The 12117-nt window shown below is 52.7% G+C and overlaps 1 protein-coding gene across 1 annotated transcript; it reads left to right on the top strand.

The window, feature by feature from the left end:
• On the top strand, positions 1–7548 carry AP2S1 (adaptor related protein complex 2 subunit sigma 1). The gene is made up of 5 exons (XM_043899583.1): positions 1–158; positions 2574–2723; positions 6360–6473; positions 6928–6987; positions 7177–7548. The coding sequence occupies exons 1-5, from the start codon at positions 156–158 to the stop codon at positions 7276–7278; spliced, it is 429 nt and encodes a 142-aa protein (XP_043755518.1). The 5' UTR covers positions 1–155; the 3' UTR covers positions 7279–7548.
• The last annotated feature ends 4569 nt before the right edge of the window (positions 7549–12117 follow it).

The following is a 12117-nucleotide window of genomic DNA, read 5'->3' as shown; positions in this document are numbered from 1 at the left end:
TCAGGACTACAATTCCCAGCGGGCTGTGCGCGAGAGGGCGGGCGAGTTCTTCTGCCGGAAGTCCGCTCTACCCCTGGGTCCCCCAACAGCTGCCAGAGCCGGGGCCACCCAGAAGCCGCGGGACCGGGGCCGCTGGGGTCCGGACGGGGGTCGCCATGGTAACGAGGGCGCGCCTATGCTGGGGATGGGCGACGGGTGGGCCCACGTGCAGGTACTCCAGGCTCGGTGCGGTACTGACAAGCCGCCCCTGCTGCGGTGCGATGGTCTGGGCCGGGTGCGGGCTCTCGGCATTGGGGCCGATCAAAGGCCGGCGAAGGGGGCAACTGGGGGTGGTTCTGGGCGCGAGTGTGTACTGGGGTTATCGAGGCTTGGGGGGCTTTTGAAGACCAGGTGCCAGGGGAGAGGGCTGTGCGGAAGGGAGACATTCGAGGTGGCTGGAGGGTTTTGAACCAGGGAGGCAACTCACGAGGCAGGATCTCAGAAGCGGGGAGAAGGAACTGGAGGTGGGGAGGGGGCGTCCCAAGCGGAGGGCTTTCCGGGAGTGCGTCAGGAGAGCTAGAGAAGAATGGGAGACGTTGGGATAGGAGAGAGGGGGTCTCTAGGGGCGGGAAGCTGATGTTGCGGGCGGAGGGGGCTGTTGGAACTGGGTGGGATACTGCTGGTGAGAGAGAGTCTTAAGGGTAAGAGACTGGGCACTGGAGACAGGAAGTACTGTAGAGAGTGGGCCTTTAGAGTTAGGAAAAGTGTGCTGTAAGAGGGAAGAAGGCTTGGAGTAGGGAGTGAATACTACACATGAATGGGGCGCAATGGAACAGGTCTCTGCAAGAGGAGGGGTCTCAGAGGGCAGTAAGCATGGGAGGGAGTAAGCATGGAAGTGAGAGGTGGGGAGGGGGTTTGGGGAACAAGGGCTGGGCATTGGAGCTGGCACCAATCCCCAGGGATGGGGCACCCTGACAGAAAGCACTGAAAATGAGAAATCAGGAGTCAAAAGAGAGCAACTCCAAGGGGGCGGGGAGGACTTGGAGGTAGAGAAGGCTGGGGGGGGGGGGGGGGGGGGGGGGTACTGAGAGGGGACATCAGAGGGGTGAGGATACAGAAAGGGTGGGACTTCTCAATGTGGATTCCCTGAGATGGAGAGACTCTAGTTGGGAGGAGAAAGAGGAAGAGGTGTATGAGGGAATTCAGGAGTCAGAGACAGAGCTCTGCCTTAGTTCTGCAGCCTTGCTCCCATCTCTCCTCCCTATCGCCTCCATCTATCTCTGGTTCTGGTCCCCAGGCTGTGGCTGCCTGGTGTGGGTCCCACCCCCACCCCCCACCCCATGCCCTTTGCCTGCCTGCCAGGACCCCTGCCTTGCTAGGAAGTGGTTTTCCCTGGCTCAGCAGAAGGGGTTCTTGGAAGGAGAGCGTAACATCCTGTTCCCGTCCAGCTCAGATGAGTTGGGGGAGGAGGGATGCAGTGTGTGGAGAATGAGGATTACGAAACAGAGCAGCCTCTCATGGCCCGCTGGAGGCTTCCACAAGTTAGGATAAGGGGATTCAGAGCAAAGCCTTTGGATTCCCAGCTCTGCTTTCTGGCTGTGAGACTTCCATTCTCTGAGCCTCGATTTCTTCATCTATAAAATGGACATGAGCACGCCCACCTCCAACAGAACTGGGCTCAAAGACAGGCTTCCTAGCTGCATGCACTTGGCCCATGATTTTCTTAAAGTCAAATGACAATGAATTATATCGAAGAACTAATAGTTGTATAATGCTTAGCATGTGCTCGTCACTGTGTTATCCCTGTTGTGTTCATGAGCTCATGCAACGGTCTCATGAGGGAGGTGCTCTCATTATGTCCGTTGTGCAGACAGTGAAACTGAGGTCCAGAGAGGTGAAGTAACTTGCCTACAGATTCACAGCCAACAGTGCCAGGATTCATTCGGGCTCTTGAGTCTGTGTTTTTAGCCACTTGGTCAAATGCGTCAGTCATAATAGTTAATCTTATTGAGCACTCAGTATATAAACAGGACTGCACAAAACACTTCTGGGATCAACTTGTTCAGTGTTCATAGTAGCCCTGTGACAGTTGAGCTGGCTTTTCAGAATCTTAAAAACACCTTGCGTCTCCTAGCCATCACTGATGATAATTGCAGCTGACACCTGGCTTGCCTGTTAGTGCCAGCCACTGACTAAATTTATAAACTTATTTAACCTTCAAAACACCCTGACAAGGTGAGTCTTCTAAGGAAAACTTGTTTCACTGTGGGGAAACTGAGGCGTAGAGGGGTGGGTCTTTTGTCTAAGGTCAGGGAGGCAAGACTTGGTGGAGCTTGGGACTCAGCGCCCTAGAAACGACTGCAGAGTTGGCCAGTGGACGAGAAATCACTCCACGGGGTGTTGGAGGGACCTGGGACCAGAGCATGTGGCCAGGTCAGCCTGGCTGGGCTCAGGGGAGTGGCCGAGACCCTTGGAAGGCAGGCAGCTGGACCCTATCTTCCCCATGGGGCAGGGTGGGGCTGTTGGGCAGGGCCACCCTGCACTGGCTCGCCCACCCCACCTCTCTCCCTGCCTCCTCCTCTTGCCACCCCCAGATCCGCTTCATCCTCATCCAGAACCGAGCAGGCAAGACGCGCCTGGCCAAGTGGTACATGCAGTTCGATGACGATGAGAAACAGAAGCTAATCGAGGAGGTGCACGCCGTGGTCACTGTCCGAGACGCCAAACACACCAACTTTGTGGAGGTGACAGCTACCTCCACCCCCGCCAGTCCCTCCCATACTCCCCTGCTTTCTTTTGACCCCCCTCTTCCCAGCCTCCTACCTAGCCTCACATGGCAATAACCCCTCAGATTCTCCTTCCTCCCCCCCCCCCCCAATCATTTATTCAGCTTGCCTGCTGTCTGCTTTCCTTTGAGGAGGGTGAGTTACTTTTCAGGGTGAACATTTTCAGACATACAGGTTAGTACAATGAGAAGTCAATTGAAAACTCCTCCAGCTTTCATCAGTATTAAGAGTTTGCATTTTTGTTCTTTTTTCCTCTCTTTTTTATTTTTTTTGGCTGAAGAACTTTTTTTTTCCCCTGGCGCCTTTTAAAAACTTACTACAAAAATGCTCACACACATAAGCGTAGAGAATGGTGTAACGAACCATCCCTGGTTGTCATGTTTTCAGTTAAGTTAGAGAGATCATGGGGGAATCCCCTGGAGGTCTGGAGGGTAGGATTGCGTGCTGTCACTCCCAAAGGTGCGGGTTCAGTCCCTGATTGAGGAAGTAACATTGCATGAGCCATGTATTTCAGTGAAAGAAAAAAAAAAAGGATAGAGATAATGACATTTCATCCCTAAATATTTCAGGGTACATCTCAGAAAATAAAGACACTGCCTTCCATGACCACAGTATCATCAGGCCCGATAAAAGGAGTCCTACTTCCTTACTAATGTTACTCTAAATCCAATCAATATTTAAATTTCCCCCAGATCATCAGAGGGCTTCCCAGGTGGCCCTAGTGGTAAAGAACCCACCTGCCAATGCAGGAGACGTAAGAGACACAAGTTCAATCCCTAGGTCAGGAAGATCCCCTGGAGGAGGGCATGGCAACCCACTCCAGCATTCTTGCCTCAAGAATCCCATGGACTGAGGAGCCTGGCAGGCTACAGTCCACGGGGTCACAAAGAGTCAGACACAACTAAAGCGACTTAGCATAGCACAGGTCATCAAAACTGATTGTCCAAAGCCAGTCAGGGATCTTGGCATTGCTTTTGGTCTCTTGATTGAGATGCTTCTAGCTTTAATTCCCACGGTATTAGCCTGTTAAGAGACCAGGCTGATTGTCCTGTGTGTGTGTGTGTATGTGTGTGTGTGTGTATGCGCGCTCAGTTGTGTCTGACTCTCTGTGACCCTGTTGACTGTGGCCCGCCAGGCTCCTCTGTTCATGTAGAGTTCAACAGATATTTATTGGTGGCTCGCTATGTACCGAGTACTGTTCTAGGCACTGGTGATACGGCAGGGAATGAAACAGACCCAGCCCCTTCCCTCGGAGAGCTGACCGCTGAGGTTTTTAGTTTTAGTCCATGGGAGGCTGTTATTATAATGAAGATATAGTGTATCAGGTATGATAGATGCCAGGGAGAAAAAGGAAGCAGCTGTGGGGGATGGAATGGCTGGGGTGTGTACAGTGGGGAATGGGGAGTGGAACGTAGGTTTAAATGGTTTTATCAGGAAGTCTTCACTGAACAGGGGACATTTGAACCCAGACCTGAAGGAATGGAGAAGTGGAAGGAGATGATATCTGAGAAAGGAACGTTCCAAGCCCAGGGAACAATAAGTGCAAAGGCCCTGAGGCAGCAGGGCGTACAAGGGCATTCCTGGAATAGCAAGAAAGCCAGTGTATCTGAGGTGGGGTAAGCCAGGGAGGAAGGTGGGAGCAGACTGAAGATATAACAGAAGCAGGAGGTTCTGGGCCTTGTGACCTGTCATGAGGACTTGGGCCCTTACTCTGAGCAAGAAGGGAGCCACAGGAAGCTTTTGAACTGAGGACGGAGGTGGGCTAGCTTAGGCTTTAGGGATCCCTCTCTAAGGGGCAGGAGCAGAAGCAGGGGGACTGCTCAGGAGGTGACTGCTGCGGCCCAGGTGAGAGATGCTGGTGACTTTCACAGTCATGGAAACGGGGTGGGGAGAAGCATTTTGAAAGGAGAGCCAACTGAAGGGCCAAAGATTGGAGGTGGTGTGGGAAAGAAAATGGAGCCGCCAGTAGGGGGCGCTGTCATTTCCCCAGATGGGCTGACTTAAGCAAAGAGCAGGTGGAGGGGGAAGATCAGCAGTGGGGTGTCCATTCCCAACGGAGTGGAGATGTGGGGGGCGGGGTGATGAAGGGAGGGGAGCCGTAGCATTAGGGATGTCGACTCTCCCGGGGCACCATGCTGCCAGTGCAGGGCTGGTCCCACGCTGAGTGCTGGAAAGGACAGCATCTGAGGGACCCGGAGTGGGCAGAGAGGCTGGTTAGGAGGAGCCAGAAAGATTTGATGCCAGGTGAGAATGTCCCAAGGGGTCTGGACCATCTTAGACCCCTCCCGACCCAGGCCCACTCCAGACTGTCGCCCTGTGCAGGGCAGCACTGGTGACACAGTGGTGACAGGAAGGAGCCAGGCGGATGATAGCAGGAAAGAAAAGAAGAGAGCTGTTCAGGGTCAGACCCTGCCAAGGCCACACCAGCAAGTAGAGTTAACATCCTGATATATTCTTACTAATCCATGGATTATGTGCAGGAGCTACTGTCATAATATTGGGCTTCCCTGGTGACTCGGTAAAGAATCTGCCTGCCAATGCAGGAGACGTGGGTTCAATTGCTGGGTCGAGAAGATCCCCTGGAAAAGGAAATGGCAATCTGCTCCAGTATTCTTGCCTGGGAAATCCCATGGACAGAGGAGCCAGGACGGCTGCAGTCCCTGGGGTCTCAAAAGAATCAGACACAACTTAGGAACTAAAGGACGAAACAACAACAGCGGGAAAGTACAGGCATTCACAAAGATAAGCTAGGGGGAAAAAAATGAGAAATCAGGGGCTTGAGTTGGCTTTTGCAGTTGCCAGCAGATGGCGCCACACACATACACGCTGGACGGGATTTTTCAGATGCTTTGCCAGCCAGTACATCATGGATCTCTGTCTATGGCTTTATCTACTTACAAATGGCATAAAATTAGAGTATGCATCCCTGGCTCATGAATATTTATTCCTGGGTTGTATTTATGTGTTATGGTAGGAATATTTATATTACGGTTCAGTTAAGGGCAGGACTAGGATTGTCTTGGTTACAGGAGGCAGTGAGCCTGTACCGCTCAGCACAAAGCCTGCCACCCAGCGTGTACTCAGGCAGTGTCTGTGGAAGAATTTGTTAGATTAGTTCCAGGCTGAGTAGTTTGACTCCTTCCAGAGGCAACAGCAAGTCAAGGAAAGGGGCAGATGGATACCCTGGAACACCCCCACCTCTCGGCCCTGGGCTTTTGCACAGTACTGTTCCCCCTGCCTAAAGCACTCCTGTCTGATCACTCCTGCTCATCCTCCAGATTTCAGTGCAGATGCCCCGTCTTCCAGGAAGCCCTCCCGGACTCCTAGGGTGGGTCAGCCTCTTGTCCCCTCTGAGCACCCGCAGCCCCTCGCTGCCCACTCGGGGGGTGACTAAGGATGACACGCCACTGGACTGTGAGCCCGAGGCAGGGAGAGCCAGGCCACCCCTCCGTCCCCAGCACAGAGTCAGACCACAGAGCAGGGCCTCCGGGACCACGTGGGGAACACAGGACTGCACATGTTGGTGCCATCCTGCCCAGTACGTGGGGTCCTGGGCACGCCCTGTCGCTGACCGCCTGCCTCTCTGCCCCGCAGTTCCGGAACTTCAAGATCATTTACCGACGCTATGCCGGCCTCTACTTCTGCATCTGCGTGGACGTCAACGACAACAACCTGGCCTACCTGGAGGCCATCCACAACTTTGTGGAGGTGCGCAGGTGGGGGGCGGGGGGCGGTGGACGCCGTCCAGACCCCTCTGTTAGGAGGCAGGGCCCTCAGCTTGGGGGGAGGGGACCCTGTCTTTCTCTGCCCACCTTGATGTTTCCTCAGGCCTCTGTTTCCCTTCAGTTTCTCTCTTGTTTCTTTCCTTTTAATATTTACTGATTTATTTTGCCTGCACCGGGTCTTAGTTGCAGTGCTTGGGATCTTTGATCTTCACTGCAGCACGCAGGATCCCTAGTTGTGGCATGTGGCATCTGATTCCCTGGCCAGGGATCGAACCCCGGCCCCCTGCATTGGGAGCATGGCGTCTTAGCCACTGGACCACCAGGGAAGTCCCTGTCTGCCTTGTTTCCATGCCATCTCTTTCTGATGCCTCTGCTCCTGTGTGTAGGTGTGTGTGTCTCCTTGCTTATCTCGCACTACCTCTGTCGTCTTCTCCTAGGTCTTAAATGAATATTTCCACAACGTCTGTGAACTGGACCTGGTATTCAACTTCTACAAGGTGGGATCAGGGGGAAGATGAGGAGGAGGGAGCCAGAGGAGGGGGCCGGTGGGGGGCCAGAAGCCCACAGCCACCCCGGTGCCTCCGTTGGGGTCTGTTTCCTGGTTCTTGGGCATCAGAACTCCCCAGCTCCCCGGGGGTCCCCCCACTGCTCACCCCAGGGTCTCTCCACGCCCTCGCTTCCCTCAGGTTTACACGGTCGTGGACGAGATGTTCCTGGCCGGCGAGATCCGTGAGACCAGCCAGACGAAGGTGCTCAAACAGTTGCTGATGTTGCAGTCCCTGGAGTGAGGGCGGCCGGCCCCTCCTGCCCCGGTCCCTCCCCGGACTAGCCTGCTCGCTTCCCCTTTCCGGGCCCGGGGTCCACCCCAGCGGCCCCCTCCCTCAGCTGCCCAGGAGGAAGGCACCCAGCTGGGTCTGGGCCACCAGGGAGGCGGCCACACCCCACGGCCTCGGGGCCCCAGCTGTGGGCGGAGGCCACCTCGCGTGTAACCGTGCTGTCCTCGTGTGATGCCGTGAGCGTGTGCGTGGAGCCCCCAATAAACCTGTGGTCCCCGCCTGGCCTCGTGTCTTTGCGCCTCTGCCTGTCCTCCTGGGGACCACGGGCAGCTCCAGGGGCCCTGCCGTTGGTGCGTTGGGTGGTCAGTCAACAAACACACCTTGGGCTGAGTGAGGTAGCGGAGTGGGGGCGGGGGCTTTCATACCTGCTGCTGCCCGCAGACGGCCCCAGGGGACTGGGAAGGGTGACAGATTTAGACACCGAACTCTTGCTCCTAAAATAACGACACTCAGAGAGCCAACACCGACGTCTCCCAGGCCGCTCTAAGCCGTGACACGGCGTGCCTTCGTTAACCCTCACAAAATGATGCAGAAGGGATGGTTAGAGGGGATCACTTAGCTCAGACGGTCTCAGAGTGAGTCTGTGGCTGAACCAGATTTTCTGATTTTTTTTTTTTAAATCTTGTTTAGTTTATTTTTGGCTGTGCTGGGTCTTCGTGGCTACGCGGGGGCTTGCAGCGAGGGGGGCACCGGCTTCTCACTGCAGTGGCTTCTCTTGCTGTGGGGCTCGGGCTCAGTCATCGTGGCATAGCATTAGTTGCCCCGCGGCACTGGGATCTTCCCAGACCAGGGATCGAACCTGTGTCCCCTGCGTTGGCAGGTGGATTCTTAACCACTAGACCAGCCCGGAAGTCCTGAACAAGGTGGGTTTTGAGCCCAGGCAGGCGGCTCCAGAGTCCTAGTCCTCAGGCAGAAGGCCCGAGGTGCAGGCTCCGGGCCCCGTGTTCAGTGGTTCTCAGCTGCAGCCCTGCCGGCCGTCAGGGCGGGTCAGTTCTTCACCGTGTGAGGCTGTCCCGGGCGTGGCCGGCCTGCCCGCCCCCATCTGCCAGGTGCCCGCGCCAAGTGGCCCTCAGCCCTTCTGGCAACAGGAAACAGTCCTGCATGTTTTCTTTGTTTTTGGCCACCTCGCTCTGCTTGCAGGATCTTAGTTCCCCGACCAGGAATTAAACCCGGGACCGTGACAGTGAAAGCGCCAAGTCCTAACCACTGGATCACCAGGGGATTCCCCGCGCATGTCTCTAGTGCCCTCTGGGGTGGCTGTGCCCCCTCCCCCCGTGCCCATTGAGAACAGAGTGCTGGCGGCCAGCTGCAGCCATGGCCGGGCACCCCTGGCAGAGCTGAGAACGCCAGGCATGTGGCATCCGTTCCTAGTGTGACACAGCTTCGTGTCCGTCTCCCACCTGCAGGGGGCGGGTGTGTCCCAGCCCAGTCCCAGGCATGCTGTGCAACCTCCGGGTCAGCCACTTAACCCCACCTGCCTCTTTCTTCATCTGGCAAGTGGGTCGACTATAGTTCTTACTCTCATGGAGTGTCCCTGAGGAGTAAGTGAATTAATCCTGGGCAGTACCTAGCATCGGTCGGCACGCATTCACTGCACAGACATTAAGTGCCTGCTGTGTGCATGGCTCTATGAGAGACACAGGATGCCTATAGACGTGGATGGTGAGCACATCATCATCTCCATTTTACCTGGGACACTGAGGCTTGGGGAGGTGAATTCTTTTTATAGATAAATCGTTCCAACAGTGTATTTGTTTCTTGTTGTTGCTGTAACAAGCTATCATGAACTGGGCGGCTTAAACCAACAGGACTCTGATCACTCGTGAGGAGTGAGAGCATGGGTGGGGGGCACCCAGATGAGGCTTGGATCTGCAGCTGGGTGATATAGGGTGGGAGGTGAGATTTCCACGTGCCACTATGGAAGACCCAGCACAGCCTAGATAAATGAATAATAAAAATATTTTCCAGAACATTTCATCACCCCCAAAAGAAACCTGTACCCTTAGCTATCACCCCTCAATCCCTCCATCCCCTCCTCCCCCCGCCCCAGCCCTGAGTCAACCTACTAATCCACATCTACTCTGTGGATTTGCCCATTTTGGATTTTTCACAGAGATGGAATCATACATTATGTGGGGAATGAGAATGTTTTGAGCTGAGGAGGGATAACTATCGGCCATGTTCAATGAAGGAAGTCAAGGGTGGGAGCCAGGGCCAGTCAGGAGGTGACTGCAACAATCCAGGTGAGAAGTGATGCTGGCTTGGGACAAGCTGGGGATGAGGTGATGGGAGCAGAGAGACGTGATCAGATTCTGGACACATTTTGGAGGTAGAATCAATAGGATTTGCTGATGATTGATGTGCGGGGGAGAGAAGTCAGGGATCACTCCTAATTTTATAAGCTGAGCATCTGGAAGACTCGAATCACCTTTTCCAGAAGTGAGAAGACAGTGGCAGGGGAGTTCTGTCAACCTTGAGTTCTTGGGCCTCCAGGAGGAGATGCTGGGGAGGCAGCGGGTCTGGGGTTCAGAAGAGAGATGCAAGGTGAAGACAGACATTTGAAAACACCACAGTGCTGTTGGTGTTTACTGCCATGAGATCAGCCAAGATCACCGAGGGGGCAGGCGTGAAGGGAAAAGAGATCTACAGACCAAGATCAGGAAAAGAAGGAGAAATCAGAAAATGAAACAGAGGCGGGACAGCCAATGAGAAAGAAGGAAAAACGTTCGGTGCAGCACCCTGGAATCAGAGAAAAAAGCGTGCTCAGAAGAGAGTATTCATACGTGAAATGCTGTTGAGGTCACCGCAGCTCTATGAGAATGGCTCGTTAAATACACCAAATGGAAAGGAACTTCCCTGCTGGTGCGCTGATTAAGACCCCGAGCTCCCAATCCAGGGGCCCAGACTCGATCCCTGGTCAGGGAACTAGATCCCACACGCCACAACGAAGGGTTTGCATGCCACAGCGAAGACCTGGCACGGTTACATAAAAAATAAATATTTAAAAAGAATGCACAGTGTGCCAGGCAAGCTTGCAGAGCAACCAGAACTCCTGTACATTGTTGCTTGGAATGGAAAATGGGGCGGGTTCTCTGGAAGGATCTGGCAGGTTCTTATAAAGTTAAACATTACATTTACTTTATGACTCAGCAATCCCACTCCTATTTGTTTACCTAAGGGAAATAGAAACTGATGTACAAAATTTCTACATGAACCCAAGTTAAATGAAGACCTAGGTTCATGCAGAAACTTGTCCGTGAATGTTCATAGCAGCATTACTCACCTTAGCCAAAAGATGGAGACAACCCAGAGACTTGTCAACTGATGAAGGGATAAATAAGATATTCTATGTCCACATTGATGATTATTAATTGTGTAAAAAGAATGAAACATGGATACGTACTGCAATATGAATGAACTCTGAAAATGTATGATGACTGAAAGAAGACAGTGGTAAAAGACCACATATTACATGATTCTGTATCATATGAAATTTCCAGAATAGTCCATGTTTTGTTTTGTTTTTAAACTCCTGTGTGTGTTTGTTTATTTATTTTTGGCTGCACTGGCTCTTCGTAGCTATGCACAGGTTTTTCCAGTTGCAGTGAGCGGGGGGCCACTTTCTAGTCGGGGTACAGGGGCTTCTCTTTGCAGTGGCTTCTCTTGTTGCCAAGCACAGACTCTAGAGTGAGGACTCAGTAGTTGCGACTCACGGGTTTAGTTGCCCTGTAGCATGTGGGATCTTCCCCGACAAGGGGTCAAACCTGTATCCCCTGCAATGGCAGGTGGATTCTCATCCACTGGACCACCAGGGAAGTCCTAGGCCAATTCATGTAGACAAAAGCAGATTAATGATTGAGAATGGTTGAGGAACTGGGATTTGGGGGTTGATAGCTAGAGGGTGCAAGGCTTCTTTTCAAGGTGAAGAAAATGTTCTAAAATTGTGTTGACACAATATATGTCTGAATATATGAAAAATCATCAAATCATTCACTTTACTTTTTGTCTTTTGTTATATTTTCAAACTCTATACTTTAAACAGGTTTATTGAATGTTATATGAGTTATAGGTTAATAATGCTGTTAATGACTGAATAAATAAATCTCACCTTGCAGTGGCAAACAGAAAAACAAAACCCCAACCCCTGCCCCCCCCCCACAGATGTTATTGTTACACTGGCTTTATTCTTAACCATCAAAAACTGGAAACAATCCAAATGTCCTTCAACAAGTAAATAGATAATAATCTGTGGTCCCTCCAGGTGATGGATGGATATTCTTCAGCATGGGCAAAGAACAAGCAGCTGATACAACTCAACAAGGTGGATAAATCTCAAATCTCATATCTTTTTGCTGAGGGAGAGAAGCCAGACCCAGAAGGGTACACGACACTGTGAAATTATTATTTTTGGTTTTGTTTTCTGGCGGAGCCACACGACAGGAAGGATCCTCATTCCCAACCAGGGATTGAGCCCATGCCCCCTACATTGGAGCATGGAATCTCAACCACCAGACTGCCAGGGAAGTCTTTTTTTTTTTTTTTTTAATAGCACTGCAAGGCTAATGTGATCTCAGTTCCCCGGGCAGGGATTGAACCTGGGCCACAGCAATGAAAGCCCGGGATCCTAACCATTAGTGTAACCAGGGAACTCCCACAATGTTGTTATAAGAATGAAGTGACTGAGGACAGATCAGGGATTGCCAGGGGCTGGTAGATGAGCTGGGGGCCAAACCACAGAGGAGCACCAGAGGACTTCTGAGGGCGATGGAATTCTTCCATGTCTCCATTGTG

Source organism: Cervus elaphus, chromosome 4 (genome assembly GCF_910594005.1).
Source record: "Cervus elaphus chromosome 4, mCerEla1.1, whole genome shotgun sequence".
Lineage (NCBI taxonomy): Eukaryota > Metazoa > Chordata > Mammalia > Artiodactyla > Cervidae > Cervus > Cervus elaphus.
This window is presented reverse-complemented; position numbering and strand designations above follow the sequence as displayed.